Source organism: Vigna angularis, chromosome 1 (assembly GCF_016808095.1).
Source record: "Vigna angularis cultivar LongXiaoDou No.4 chromosome 1, ASM1680809v1, whole genome shotgun sequence".
In the NCBI taxonomy this organism is placed as follows: Eukaryota; Viridiplantae; Streptophyta; class Magnoliopsida; order Fabales; family Fabaceae; genus Vigna; species Vigna angularis.
Genome location: NC_068970.1, coordinates 33,953,984 through 33,970,819, shown reverse-complemented (window position 1 = coordinate 33,970,819; position 16,836 = coordinate 33,953,984). Strand labels below are relative to the sequence as shown.

General features: G+C 34.2%; 1 protein-coding gene across 1 annotated transcript; it reads left to right on the top strand.

The window, feature by feature from the left end:
• Positions 1-10,564: 10,564 nt before the first annotated feature.
• Positions 10,565-11,027, top strand: LOC108321437 (transcription factor PAR2). The gene has a single exon (XM_017553183.2). The coding sequence runs from the start codon at positions 10,712-10,714 to the stop codon at positions 10,922-10,924; it is 213 nt and encodes a 70-aa protein (XP_017408672.1). The 5' UTR covers positions 10,565-10,711; the 3' UTR covers positions 10,925-11,027.
• Positions 11,028-16,836: the final 5,809 nt, after the last annotated feature.

Sequence of the window (16,836 nt, the reverse complement as noted above, 5' to 3'; positions counted from 1 at the left end):
AGGGCCTGATTGTTCGATACAACGAACAGATAGTAGGCTTCACTAGCAAGCGGGTCCATACTCGGGGCTACGTGGAGCTTCAGACAAGCTTGGAAACCGGTCGGGATAACTAGGAGAAGAGAATTTGCTACCTCTTGGTAGAAGCCAACACGTCTTGTAATGTGTTGTTGGGACACCCTTATTTGAATACTTTTGGCGCCATCGTCTCAACGCCACATCTCACAATGAAGTATCAATCTAACAAGGGAACCATTTGCATCGTTCAGGTAGACTAGAAAATGGTGTGGGAATGTTTTGCGGTCGATTTGAAGGTGCATCCTTATGTTCCTTCTAGGAAGGTGCGAGACTCTAAGTTCGTAATGTTGGATATGGATCCACGAACCAACACTGAAGACTGGATGAAACCTCAGGAGGAGGTGAAGCCAGTTATCTTGGGCAGGGATGATACTCAGATAAAAATGATGGCCAAAGGTTTGGATGAGGCTACCAAGCGGGAGCTTGTGGTAGTATTGAGGTGAAAACAAGATATTTTCATGTGGACGGCAGCCGACATGTCAAGGATTCACCCTTCGGTTATGTCCTACAAGTTGTCCATGGTTAGGAAAGCCTGATCAGTCACCTAGAAGAAGAGACAGATGTGGGAGGAGAAGAGACAAGAAGTGGAGGATGAGGTGAACAAGTTGAAGGAGGCAAGGTTCGTGAGGGAAGTGACGTATACGACCTGACTAGTGAATGTGGTCATGGTCAGGAAATCGAGCGGGAAATGGAAAATATGCACAGACAATACGGATCTGAACAAGGCATGCCCAATGGATGCCTATCCGCTACCTAGTATAGATGGGCTGATTGATTGGGCCTCGGGGAACAACATGTTAAGCTTCTTAGACGCCTATTCAAGTTACAATCAAGTTCCCATGTACGCTCCTGATTGGGAAAAAACGGCCTTTATAGCTGACAAGGCCAATTAGTGCTATGAAGTCATGTCTTTCGGGTTGAAGATCTTTCCGCAGTAAATCAGACAGTGCATGGATGTGTACGTAGACGATGTGGTGGTTCGATGCAACTCAATCGTGGACCACATCAAAGAACTGGAGGAGGTCAATTTGAAGGTCCGGCAATACAACACGAGGTTGAATCCGGCCAAGTGTACATTTGGTGTTGGAGCGGGAAAATTCTTGGGATTCATGTTGATCGCTCTAGAAATCGAGGTTAATCCTTATAAGTGCACCGTTATCCTAGAGATGAGAAGCCCACAGAACTTGAAGCAGGTGCAGAGATTGTTGGGGTAGATGACATCGTTGTCCGGTTCATCCCTAAGTTGATCGAACGAATCCGACTGGTGCTGAAGAAGATGAATAAGGGCTCGGGGGAGAAGTGGGATTATAATTGCGAGAAAGTGTTCACGGAGGTTAAACTCATCCAGCTAGCCGACCTTTGATGATATGGCTGATAGATAATAAGGACCTCCAATTGTACATAGGCGTATCAGAGGAGGCAATCAGCGCAATATTGTTGTAGGAGAACCCCAACCCAAAACTTGTTTATTTTGTTAGCCGAGTAATTCAGGCTTCGGGGGCTTGTGTACTGTATGGCCGGGCGGCCACATGTATGTTGGAACCCTCAAATTTGGATAAGATATGACGAAGACCATTTGGTTGGGTAGAGTTTGAGGCCGAACGGACAGTTCCAACAACAAATTACTCCTTAAGAGACATTGCAAATCAAGGTTAAGAGTAACTACTAATTATTGTATAATGGGTCGATATTGGTCGTGATTAGTGTTAGAAAAGTAGTAATCAATAAAGCGCATGCAATAAACCTTAGGGGGGGGGGTGAATTGGTGATCAATAAAATCAATTTCTTTTTCAATCTTATCGAAAACTTAGAATAATCTTTAATCTATCTTGAAATCCAAGCAATAAAGCGCATGCAATGAAAGTAAAAGGGATAAGGTAAGAAATAGAAACACAGGGTTTATACTGGTTCGGCCTCAATGCCTACATCCAGTGTCTTTGCAATCAACCTGAGATTGAAAGCCAATTGCACTATAAAAATCTGAGTTTTTACAACAAGGCTTTACAACGACCAATCTGTCAAAATGTAAATCACCTTTCTAATTCACTAATCTAATATAGCCAATAACAAAGCCCTGTAGCAAGAACAATCCTCATCTCCAGTCACCTTTTGAGATAGCTCTCAAAGTACAAAGAAATCCTCGCTCTTCTTCCTGGCCGCACGCACAAGGAACATCACAATTCAAGATTGCTAATAAATGAAATCTGATCAGTCAAGAGTACACCTCAGTACTGCAGTAGTTGATCAGCAATGCAAACCAAATTTGTTTTTCAAGAAACCTTCAATGTTATCAACTTCTATATATCTTGTTTCTTGGAGCGTCTTAGCACACCTGTAATTCCTTTCTCGATTCACAAATATTAGATATGAAAGTTTAGAATGATCAAAAGTCTTGAGAGCGGTGTGCAGTGCGTCAATTTATAGTTTTATCATAACAAACGCAATTCAATCAATTACGTAAGTAATGTAATCGGTTACATTATTTACAGTTGTAACAGAATTACAATTAAAACAATTCTAAATGAACGGACATTTAATGTAATCGATTGCTAATAAATGCTAGTCAAAATATTTGAAAAATATGACCGTTATCATTGTTATGACTATACTTGAAAATAATTTTCAAATAATAACAAACTTAATTGATTACATAAACAGTGTAATCGATTAAGTTATATACTTAAACAAATTTTGAAAACTTTTTCACTTCAAAACTCATCACAACACATTTCAAAAAGATGTATGCAAAGGCACAAGTTTTAATCGATTATACACTTAATGTAATCGGTTAAAACTTGTTGTTTTGCCACAGTTTAAAACATAAGCTGTCTGATGAACTTAATTGATTACAACATCACTATAATTCGATTATTTCTTACAGAGTTACTTTGTGCTTGTGGTTTTATCACATTAAAACATTTAGTATGCATACAGATGATATAAACATGTTAACACTCGGCAAGTGTACCGAATCGTATAAAGTAATAATAAAATGGTAAGACCAAGTATCGTATCCCAAAGGACTCATGACCTAAACAGTTATGTGATTTGTTGATTAAATTAGACTTGTAAACGAAAACATTGTTGTTAAATTACGAAAAATAAACAAGAATGCAAAGTTTTGATCAATGGAATAGAAAGATGCAAAAACGGTTGATGTAGAATATGAATGATTATGTTGTTGGGGTTTCCGATTCATCCTATCCACTCTCATGTGTTCAAGAATTCATCTTTTCTCAGTAATGTTAATGTCACTTTCTAATTTACCTTAAACCCGATGTCTCGGTGAAAAAAGCCTACTCCTAATCACTAGTTTACAATGTCTTGTCTCCCTAGCAATTATTCATGCATTACATTCTTACAAAAGCTTAAAGGCAACCAATCCTGCTATCCCTATGTCTAGGAAATATTGTTCTTGGGAGAATTTCTTCAGTTCTAGATTTACTTATATGTGTCCATACAAATAACATCAATGATCATGCAATTGAATGAGTTAAGCAAAGCATGCATAAAGTATAGAAGAAAAACCCTAACAATTAATGAAAGAAATCATATAGAATGTAGAACCAATTCAATACATGAGAGTTTCAAAGGATTACATCGGTTCTCCAACAACAATGAAGGTTTAGTTCACCATAGACATGGTGAAACTAGATGAAAAACAATGAAAGAATGAAAGATAGAACTCTAGAAGTTGAAGAATAAAGCTTGAGCATCCAAAATCCTCCTCCAAGGGGTGAAGAAAGTGTGATTCGCCTCTTTCTGTCCAAAGATACTAACCCTAATTCAGCTAAACCCTTATATAGTTTCCTAAAGATTACAGAAAATAGGCCCAAGCCCAACTAAATGGCGCTCAGCGGCACTTTTGCCACTCAACGGTAAGTGCGGGTCTTCAGAATTGACGCTCAGCTGCAGTTTTGCCCCTCAGCGGTGGCTGCGGGACTTCAGAATGCCGCTCAGCGGTAGAATTGCGCTCAGCGGTGACTGCAAATCTTCTTTTAAGCACTTTCACTTCCTTTCTTGAGTCCGACTCCTTACTACTTCAACTTCTTTCATCTAATTCATCTCAATTCCTGCAAAAACAAAGAAAACCAAGCATAAAACCCATCCAACTCTCTTATTTCCAAAACATAAGCAAAAGCATTATTCCAAGCTAGTTTATAAGTCATAAAGGTTGTTTTTTATGTCAACATTAAGTATAAAAATAACAGTTTTTCAACTGTTATCAAAACATAATTAAGATCATAGTAGTATGTAGACCAATCAACATGTCATCATATGTATCAATTATAACGAAACATTTACATATCAACATTTGTATCAATCACAAATACACATTTTTGTTGTATCATGAAAACATATATGTGTTGTTACAATTAATGTGTCATCCTCATAAAAAACCAAACACAAAGGAATGGGTTTAGCACTCATATTGCTCCCCCTATCAACAATTAGGATTTCACTAATCTTAGGTTCATCTCAAAAACTATAAATAGAGGTAAAATGTAAGAGGTAGGTAATCCAATTTATTGTAAATTTAAGACTTTGCTCTAACCCCCAGACAAGTTTGAGCATTGACGAAGGAGGACTTGGACTAAAGACGAATGTAGTTACTCGTGCGACTAAGGATTAAAAGTGTGAAGGGGTGATTTGTGGAGTTACTTGACCCCACACTCGAAACATTTTAGCGCCCACCGTGGGACCCGAGTGATTCAGAAGACCCAATGATGACCACGAGAAACATGAGCTCGGAGGACCCGGCGAAGATTATTATAATGCTTCAAAAACATATGACAGAGAAGCAACAATGTTATAAGGGGGAGTTGGCCGCCCTTAGAGCTAAGAATGCGGCAAGGGCCGCCAAGGAGAAGATTGTCGAAGAAGGGGACAAGATTGTTCATGCAGAACGAACAAAGCAGAATTTTGTGTCGGTCAGCACCAGTCAAGCTTCTAGCACGAAGGGTAGGAAAGTGGGACAAATATTGTCTTAGAGGAAAGTATTGTTATTAGTAGGGAGCACCATATGGTGAAGACGGAGTATACAGCTAGTATATTGCCATTCGTCCCAACTATAAGGGAGGTCCACATTTCGGAGCACTTCGCTCCCCCTAACTTCAAGATGTATGACGGTTCGACATACCTTGAGGACCACCTAAAGATGTTCATTAAACAAATGACGTTCTACACTGAGAATGATGACATCCAGTGTCGTGCTTTCTTCTTGTCTTTGGAAGGAGAAGCGTTGGAGTGGTTCAATTCTTTGCCACCAAATTCGATCGAGCATTTTGCGAGCATCAAGTGCATGTTCGGGCATAAGTTTGCAAGAAGTTGGGCCCAATATCTAAATGCTTTCTCCCTTATGAGTCTCAAGCAAGAAAAGGAAGACTCATTGAAGACCTTCATGGTTAGAAAATCGTGCGGCGAGTGAAGGGCTTCAATCCTGAGTTTTCCTCCAACATGTGTTGACGACCTTCATGGATCGATATCAGAAAACCGTCAGTAGCCTTTGTCATCGACTGCCAAAGACAATGAAGGAACTTAAAGAACGGATTGCGAAGTATGAAAGTGTACTCTAATAAGTTACTCGACCCTACACACAAGAAGGTTAAATGCAAAGCTCCTAATCAACCGAGAAAAAAACAGTCGGACACTACAAATAAGTCATTCAACCACACCAAGCCTTGTGAGAAAAAGTCAATTGACTAAGATATTCAATTTATTTACACTACGTGACAAAGCTCCTAAAAGCATACACAAGACAAACTCTCTAAGTTCTCACGTTGTCTAACATGTAATAAAACCTAGGGCATTAAGCATGAGCCTCGGCTTGTTCAACTGCCCCAAGCCTCAAAACAAGGGTAAAATTTTATCAAACACAAGCCTAGTGTCATTTAACTATATTAATTAATCGTCAAATCATAGGCTCCAAAAGATCAAGTTCATACCTTTAAGTCATTCATACACATCAAATTCCTAAAAATCAAATATGTAAGATATATAAAGACTAAATCAATTGACTTCTCTTTGAGTACAAGCCTTAATTAGGTCCTCATCCACTCACAAAACAACCCTAAAAAAATTGGCTAAAAGCCTAAGAGATTATAACATTAAGATAATATACACTATTGTTCAATGTGTACGGACTGACCACACTGTTCTCCATATGCCCAAAAAATTGTGATGATTGATATCTAATACCCAACATGCATCACTTAAGTTTGTAAAAACTAAGATGGTATCGAGACAACCCAAATATTACCATAAAAGGCCTGTTTTTCACTTAAACATGAATTTCAACGATGGAATTGGAATTCTGAGAAACGGCCATGGATACGACATCGAGCTTTTCTTTTTTTTGTAATCTTGTAAACCTTCCATATCATAAGGTCAAACTCCCATTATGCCTTAAGACTTCACAATCCCACTCAGTATCATACATAATATCTTCTATAATCAAATATTAAATACACAAGGTCAATAATTGATTACACAATTCCCTCTGTCAACATTAGTCTAGATCAATTACCCTGTAGAAGTCTTTATAATCACATCTTAATAATGAGAATGAACTTGTAATGAAGATTTTCCCTTCTAAAAACACACACATATTGTAAGACCATAACTCATTACAAGAACAATGATAAAAAACTGATTTATCGGTGCTTAAAGATTAAAAAAAGTGCTGTTCCATGAATGGGTATAAGGAATTGGTGATAAAGAATTGAATAATTAAAAATAGGATTTTATAAAAAAGTGAAGGGAACTAAGAGCATTAAAAATGAAAGTGGGTGGGGGGCAATGAATTAATAATAATAAGTTTAGATATTAATTAATCTGTTGGGCAGGATATTGTGAAACTGGGTGAAATGAGGTGATAAGGTGGGAGAGAATTGGAAGAAAGGGTAAGAATTAATTGGTGAATTAATTGTGAGTTACACGAAGTTCGAACAGCACCATTTATGCGGGTGCAGATAATTTATGTGTAAGTAGGGTAATTACAGAGAGACAAAAGCAAAGGCCTGTGACGTTATTAATGATTTGCACATCCTAGGGTTGTGTAAGTAGATGGGTCTCACTCACTCTACCATCTTCCATCTCAATTTACTACTTCTTACGACAACCCATGTGAATTCTCCAACTTCTTGGTAACCTAAAAACTGTTGCTGTTATACTGTTACTATTACTGTGCTTACCCCAGTGGCTCAGCATTCTGCATTAACTCAACCACACTGTGATTTCACCAAGTCAAATAACCATTTTTATATCTTATGGTATTGTCGTGTTTGTGTGTACTAGGGTACGTACGAAGAAGCATATGTAGGTGTTCGATTTTAGATGTCTTCTGTGTAATAAATTTTTAACTTCATCTCTCGACAAATGTCATCGTCAACCGTCACATGGCATGGGTTTCAATGACCCTGGAAACTTTCTTAGTCTTCTAATAAGGGGACCGCTTTCGCTACCCAGCTCGCGCTAGCAACCTATTCTACAGCTCCAACACTCACATATATTAATATCTATTTTTATAAAATAAATTTAAATTATTTTATAAGATTAGACAGCTCCTATCCTCGTATATGTATCGACATATATAATCTTTAATGTAGTTCATATATAGCTAGGGCATGACTCCTATACGCACATGCAACAAGTGTAGAGTACATATACTTCCTTTTAGATATTATGTGCGTTTTGTGGACAATATATGAATGCAAAACTTCAAAGTTAAGAGTGTTTACTTTTGATATACATCATCAGTGCGAATAATTCGTGTAAAATTTTATTGATTAACGTATACGAACGAATTCGTAGCTGACCAAAAAAAGAAACGAACGAAGTGGTCACTTTTTTTGTTTATTCAAATTTAGGAACTTTTTAGTGGAATGTTAAGTTTCAATAGGCCCTAACTAATATAAAATTGACCAAGGTATTATAATTTATTACGAATAAAAGAAACAACTAATTTATCAATCTAAAGAGATGTTCATAATATATAGTAGACTAGTTTATACAATTTATTTCACATACTTTCTGTAATGTTTTGTTTGTGTATATATATATATATATATATATATATATATATATATATATATATATATATATTTAAAAGTTTTTATTAAGAATCTCATAAAAAATAGTATATTGAAGGATAAAAGTTAGATTAAATGTGGAAAAGAATGAAGTAGAAAGAAGACTAAATAAATAAAAATGATAAGTAAATAAAAGAGATAACTAATTAAACAGGTTAATGAAAAGTTACTAACTCATTCACTCGAGCTTAGACACATATTTCTAACACAATCATAGACATGTCTAACATAAATTTCGATGCTCAGATATCGTAAACTGATCCAACAAAAAGTAAGGCAATTGGGATTTGATGTACTTATGGAGGTGTAAATTACTTAAAACAAGTTAATTTTATAGCATTCAAAAAGTCAATATATTTGAAAACATTCTTGAAGGCTATAATTGATATAATAATTACCGTAAAAGTCTCAACAACCTAAACATGGTGATTTTATTGTTACATGTCTCTCGTAGGTATCCTAAATGCTTTGAGTTCTGTTCATGTATATTTAACTGCTTAGTTTTTTTTTTTTTTAAAAAAAAAAGACATTTTCTACCTAACTGTTTTCAACAAACGGAGGTTTTAAAATTGTATTCGGAATTCTGTCCTAATAACATGTTGTGCTAGAGTTTTTGTATACCTAATTGTTGGTTATCCGAAAAGGAAAAGGGACTAATAAATGGATTCTGCAAGGCCTAATTAATTGTATTAAATATTAATTAGATTTTCACAAAAAAATGTAGCCAAAAATCGTTCATAATTATGAAGCCAGGCTAGTTTGGTCCCATGTAATTAATCAATTCGAGAGACGTAAAGTAGAGGCAACTAAATCTAATGTGGTCTTTCTGGAATTAGAAAAAAGTTAAAATAATAACGGAGTCCCATAACATTAAAGAAATGTATCTGTATATTATAAACCAAGACATATAGCGATATATATTTTTCTTTCATACTTTAATATACAACTATTTCATTTCTTAATATGCTATCTAAGTTGCCTCACACATGGTCTCGTGTATCCCACTAGCAATGATAAATATCAGGATGAGGAGAGAGAGACTCAATCATAATCTCTCTCTCTATATATCTATAGTATTCATAATTTGCTACATATTTTAACCACTAACGTTATAAATTTTTCTTAAACTTAGCCAGCCAACACATGATGTTATTTAAATAAATTAATTATGTTTTTTTTAAGTTTAACCAGCATATGTTCTCTGATAACGCAAACTAAATGAATGTAGCAATTGTTAGACATTTAATATAAAAGGCATCTCTACACAACAACTTAATTAAAGAACCAAACAGAAAATGTATTAAAAAGGTATATGACTCATTTAATTAAATAATGAAAATATATATAACTATTTATAGTTTGAGAGCATAAATATTACGCAACCAAATATCATAGATCAAAGCCTTTACCAACTAGTTTGAGTGGACCATGACCTCAAGATTTTGATTACATCATCCATGGATTTTCAAATTTGATTCTTCTTCTGTCGTTCTAAATGTTTCGAAGTAACAAAATGTTACTAGTTAAGAAAAAAAAAACATTTATTTTCAACTTTTAAGACTAATTTATTACAAGAAACATATAAATAAAAACTTTTTCTTTTAATTTTTCCTTCAGAAAACATAAAACTTTATTTAAAAGAGTAAATTTGTCCCGAGAAGACTAAATTTTCAATCACTTAGACTAACGTACTTTAGCTATTTATCTCAATTAATAATGTTTTATTACCATTAAAAGAAAAAAAAGAAAGTAGAAAAAAAAAATAAATGGGAAGATGAATGATGGTGGGTGCAGGCAAGGCAAGGGTGAGTGAGTCTCTGGTGAAGAGAAGTGTTCTGGAATTTGGTTGGACCTCACCACCACACGAGAAAGAACAAGGCCATGTGAGGCCGCACGTGGGAAACCGAATTTCGCGCGTGGGGTCCATCGCAGGACCATCGTTAGCCGCACGATTTGCTGACTCACACTCGGATTTACGATGGGGCATGACGCAACCGATCCGATCCCGTGACAGGAGCGAACAACTGTCGGGATTCGAGGATTACTAGGACACGTGTATGCAACGCAAGCCGTTCATAAATCTGGCTGGTGCCAGCCACTGACAGACACGTGCGTGGGCCGCTCCACGACAAACGTGGGCCTGGCCCACCGGCCCGTACACGCCAAACTAAAACCCAGTCTCCCTCCAAAATCCACACGCAAAATACACATAATAACCTACAACCAATAAATAGCGGAAATTATTTCATATTATATATAAGTAGTGCATGTGAATAAAAAAAAATATTATTATTATTTATGTTTTGTTCGGCGCGCTAGCCACTTGAAAATGGGATCGGCTGGGCTCGGCTCTCATGGCCCGTTTCTTGAACTTTGCCTTTTTCTCCATTCATTTATAGCCCTCCCCCATTTCTCATTCCATGCCATTCTCTTCCACTCTCATCATTGTTTTCTTCTTTCCTTTCTTTCTCTTCTTTCATTTGAAAAAATCTATCATATTTATTAGTATTTTCTTCCTTTGGGACACAAAATCGTGCTAAAAATTAATGGGTTGCAGGGACATGAGAAAGGTGAAGTGGGGGAAGAGGAGGAGGAGGCAAGAGGGTGTGGAGAGGAGGATGAAGAAGCTGCAGCGCCTGGTTCCCGGTGGCGCCGGAATGAACCCCGACCGGCTCTTCCTTAAGACGGCGGAACACATCTTAAAATTGAGGATCCAACTCAATGTGCTGCAAGCTCTTTCCAAGGTTTTCAATGCTTGATGATGATATTCATTATTATTTAGTAGCTAGTGAAGCATTGTTATATCAAGTTGTACCATCATTGTTCTTATATGTATTCATCTATTATATTTATTTTTATCAATTAATGCCTATGCTAATTCCTTTCTGAGGTCAATTGGGCTCGCTTACTTTTCCTTTCTCTTCACTTCCACATTTTTTTCTACAACAGCGTTCAGATTATCACACATTTAATTAAATCTGGGGCTTAACAAAATTTTGTGTTTCTTTTTGTATTCGTTCTTATTATTTAGATTAGTAGTCACTTAGTCTTTTACTAATTGGTGTTTAGAAATACTGAAAAAAGGAAATTTTGATAAAATCCGAAGAATAAATGAAAAAAAAAAATTTACTAGAATGATGTTTGAATAGAGTTTCCCACTCTTTGTTAACTTGACTATTCAGTTTAATTGATTAGTCAGACAGACACCACACCTCTTAGTTGTCTTCCTTAAATCCTATCTTTGACCTTCTTAATTTTTCATGTCATTCAATGTTGATGCATTAGAAAGCAATATAAATGAAGATACATTGTTGCGTACTGAATTTAACTTAATATAGGATCTGATTTTGTCATGCATATATGTAATGCTGCATTTTCTTTTGCGTTTTGACATACCCATAACCATGGTTTACTGTAGTACTTTGCTATTTCTTAACTTCGTTTTTAAACTATTAATTAGTGGTAAAACTTCATACTAACAGCCCTAAAAAAATTACTTAGGTTTGTAATTTTTCTTTTTTCTCTTTCAGTTTTCATATACGAATCACAAACGAGTATTCATGTTTACAGTAATGTAGCCAACCAATCATTGATTGGTCTTAATTTGGTTAATTACCAGTGAGCAAACTAAACAATATGATCCGAATTGTTGGTTAGAGTCTAAAGATAGTGGTTACCCCACCAAACCTCTGAAAAAAAAAATCCTGATAATAGGGTCTGTGTACCCCTTTTCCTACCACTTTACGTTCTTTGAGGTGGTAGTTGCGCACTTACATTTTCATGTTACCCAACAGGAAACTTTTAAAGTACATTAGTCTAAAAGCACTGTACTTGTGGCTAACCGAACCCTAATTTTACTTCTTATACTCTCTCTTTCGGATACAGCAATTCATCGCTCTGGTTTTATGTTGTAGGACGTAGTACAAAGATAATTGATGTATAAGAACATAGATCAATGTAAATGCGCCTTATAAGCAACTGTGATACTAAATATTCGTAACCACGCTGGGGCGACGTACAATTGTTATATAATGTCAAAACTAAATAAAATAGCAAACCTAAGGTGACCGGACAAACCATCACTTTTATATTTTTCCATAGTATTTATATGGCAAACAAAGTTCAATATAGTAATTTTAAGATCGGATTAGTAGTTAAATTGAATCACTAGGGTCGACTTAAAAATAGAAGTTTCAGTAGTTGACAACAATAAAAACCATGTTGGTGGTACTTTTATTGTCTTGTAAGGGAAAATATTTTAAGTAGAGCTAATTATGAATTGAACTTTTTTAGTTTAGATGTAAAGGAGATTTAATAAAATATACTGGATAATTCATATCCATCCTAATCAAATCAATTTTAGATTTCTTTTTAGGCAAATTTAAATTATATTAAATATAGACTAAATTCATTTTCTCAATTAGATTAAATCTATGGATCAATTTAATAAATTTGACCTAAGATTAAATCTACTTTAGTTAGATAATGTCTTAATTCAATGTATTCAAACATAGGTCCAACTTACTTGGTCTAGCTTGATTAAGTTATCTTAATTCCACGATACTTTTAGTAAATTTGGATTCGATTAGACTCAACTTGATCTAACCATCCAACCTTATTCTCTTCAATTGGCATGGCTTATATCCAGAAAAATTCAACTTGGGTTTGTGTTGTCTCAACTTAACTTCAACTTAGATTGAATTAGCTCAATTTGTGCTCGAATCGACTTTGTTCGACCTTTGGTCTAATACAACTTAGCTCGTCTTGAGGCCAAACTAACTCTGCTTACCTAGGACAACTTGAGTTAACTTAGGTCTACATTGGATTGACTCGACCTATACTTAAGCTAATTCAACTTGACTTAGTTCCAACTCAACTTAGTCTTGATTGGACTAGGCTTGACTTGGTCTCAACTCAACTTGATCTTGATTGAACTAGGCTTAACTTGGTCTTGATGGGGGTTAAGCCTTGATGGAGCTAGCCTAACTTGGTCTTGATTGGACTAGGTTTGACTTGGTCCTAACTTAACTTGGTCTTGATTGGACTAAGTTTGACTTGGTCTTGATGGGGTTAGGTCTTGATAGAGCTAGCCTAACTTGGTCTTGATCAGTTAGGCTTGAGCTGATCTTGATGGGTCTAGGTCTTGATTGAGCTAGGTCTGACTTGGTCTTGATGGAGATATATTCGACTTAGTCTTGATCAGAGCTAACTCAATTGAACATAAATTAGTTATGAATAAGATGAATGTGACTTAATTGAATGTGAGCTTTTTCCGATTCAATTCAACTTAAGGTTATATTGATTTGGCTTAACTTATACTTAGATTAACTCAATTCATATTAAGTCTGACTCACTAAACATGAACTTGGACTAAATCAGGTTAATCTTAGATGAGTATGATTCGATGCTACCTTAAGGCTAGTCTGACCTATTATTTCATAACTTAAAAAATGAGCTAAATACACTTTGATTTTGAGTTTTTTTTTTAAATTATTCAATTTGTTTCCCTTCAAATTCAATTAAATGAATTGAACTTAAAATTTAAAATTATAAATTTAAATTTAAAATAGATCTATCTAAATAGATTTAAAGTAATATAAAATTTGAATAATTATAGATTGAATTTGGTAACTTGAAACAACAAAGTTATCGTGGCCGAATCTAAGATTCAAAGTGATGGAAAAACTGGATAATCACAATGTTCGATTGTTTCTAAGTTGACCTGCCAAAAAATAGTCATGTGGACTGATGTGCATAAAAGTTGCATATTATTTTATCGAGCTTGTTGCACATAATTTGCTAACCTACGGGACAATTAGCACATTGATAAAAACATTGAAAAATGAAAAAAATAAAAAATAAAGCCACAAAATTTCCTAATATCATTCATATGTCGTAATATCATGTTAATGGAGTTCTGCCCTCGCTGGTTGGTTTCCAACTTATGAGCAAACGTTCACCTAAACCGCTATAAATTAAGGAAGGATTGCAAATCATAGGATGGTTGAAATGATAAAGTTCATTGCATTAGGCGAAATAATTCAAGACAAAACAATTTCTCGTTGAATATTGTATGTGTAAAAGAAAGAAATCACCATACAAGTTACTGTCAGTTTTTTTAATTTTTCACGATTTTGATTTTAAAGAAAAGAAAAAATATTTAAATTATTTTAGATCTCAGTTATTAAATAATATAAAATTATTGAATGTGATAGAAATATATTATTTTATTAATAAAAAAATTGTCTATAATATTTTTTCATAATGATATTCTAACTTTTCTTATTATAACAAAACCAAAATAAAAGTTATCTTTTCATACTTGAAACTTCCATTTAACAATCTCCAGGTAGTGACTCTGTAAAAAAAAACATTATAAATGTTGTCTCAAATTCTCTGATTTTTGTACCCCAATAATATATGAAAAATAAAATTCCCAAATAACACAATTAGTCCATCTTTATACATTTACAATGATTTTTCTTAAGACCAAAATTTGGTCGCCAAAAACTTGAACTCTAAGCCTATCTTAAAGTATGACATCGTAAAATCAGTTACACTTCGTTATTTTGAAACTGAATTCCAAGATGAGTTTTCCATATTTTTACCTCTTTTTTCGGTCTTATATAAAAAGGAAAAAAATAAAATTAATTAATATAAAAATTCATAGTTTAAAACTAAAATATTAATTTTAATATTTTTTGGAATAACTAATTTATGAAAGATATATTTTAATTAATTTTAATAAATACTTTTAGATTTGATAGATAAATAGTATTGAACTATTTATTTTATAATAATTTTAAGTTCAAATTTTAACATGAAGAAAATTTTACTTTTAAGCATATCCATTTAAAACTATTTTCAACTTTTGCGTAATTACATTTCTATTTTTAAAAATTCATTTAATTAGTTTGCTATCAATAAAATACTAAATAAATACATTTCAAAATTATTTAATAAAAATATTAATTTTAAGTGAATGTGAATTAGAATTAGTTTTACATTCACTCAAAAAAACACACCGCTAATTTTCTTTTGAAAACTTTTTCTTAGAAAATGCATATAAATTTTGCTATAAATAATAATTTGTAAGAAATTGCTGCAAAATATTTTGTAAAACACATTTTTGACATAAAATTTTGTAGAAAATCGTTGTAAATTTTATAATTTTGCAAGAAATAATTATTCATGAAGACATTATTGGCCAATTAAAACTCTTAAGAAAAATAAAAAGAAAAAGTTTATGTTTTGCAAAATTTTATAATAAATTTGTAAGAAAATTTTAATGAAATATGAAAATTTCTATTAGTAAATTATTATAAGAAAATATTGTGTATTGTAAAATTTGAATTTTAATATAATGATAACATTCTATAAAACAAAAAAAATTAAATGATATTGTTTCAGGTGTGTGAGGTCGAGTCCTCTCTTCAACGGGATGGTCTTCAACTCATCGCCTTTAAGTTCAAGTCTCGTTCGTCAATTTTGATTGAGGGGCATCTCTCAAAGGTTCTCCGATACCAAAGTCAGTTCGATTTAGATTGTAAGGACAATAAATGGGTAATTAATGTGTAACCTACCTCCTAACCTTGAATATCTATTTATAGACTTTGTAATGGGTTTTTGATTAGGATAAACCTAATTACGACCCAAACAAGATTAATCATGATTTGATCGTTCTATCTCTACAATACTTCAACTTCCTGGTCTGATTTCATCTAAAATGGTTGACCGTTTGGATAATATTGATCGAACGAGATGTGCACATGCCTTCCAAGCCCGAGCATTGTCTAAGTTTTGAAGTGGTTTGTTCTTTGGCCGCTAGGTTTTGTGTACTCTTCTTGTTGGTCATTCGTTTTGAATTATGACCATTCAGGAAAACAATTGTGATGCCTTAAGCTTGGCACTTGTCAGAATTTGAAGCGTTGGATCTTTCTGGACCATTAGATGCGAAAAAGTCTAACGCTTGGGGCTTGAAGACAGTTGAGATGCCCACTTTTATAAATAGGGGTGGGCTTGACCTATCAATTTTACCTTTTTCTTTTTCAGCTTCTTGCCAAACCAACCATTTTCTTGCTCAAGGTAATAATGTCTGTCATTTCTCTTTCTTCGTTTGAGGAGTCTTCTGGTAGGGTAGTTAGGGATCAATCGAGCGAAGTTTGGACTTGTCTAGGAGTGTGACAATTGGTGTAAATATTAAGGAAAATAAGAATGACTCTCCTGAATTTTTTGAGGAGGATTCAATCATTGAGATTAAGGTGGATATTTCAAATGAAGAGAATGAGATGAATCTCCCTATCATTCTAGGTTGTGACTAGACGTCTTACGAAGTTCGCAAATACATAACTCACTTTCGTTGGGGTAGGGATTTATGTTAATGGGACGAAATATCGAATGTGTGTTGATGGATTGGCAAGTGTACCAAATCACACAAGTAATATAAAATGGTAAGACCAAGTATCGTATGAAGACTCTCGACACTAGACAGTTGTGTGATAACTCGATTAAATAAAAAGAGACCATTGGTTTAAAATGCAAAGACAGAAAATTAAATATGAATGCAATTGATCAATAGCAAAGAACACAACGATGACCGGAGGTTGTTTATAAAATGAGATGATTATGTTGTTAGGGTTTGATTTCACCAAGTTTACTCTCATGTATATAA

Coding starts and splice junctions, on each gene's coding strand:
- LOC108321437 (XM_017553183.2), top strand. CDS start 10,712: ATGGGTTGCAGGGACATGAGAAAGGTGAAGTGGGGGAAGAGGAGGAGG.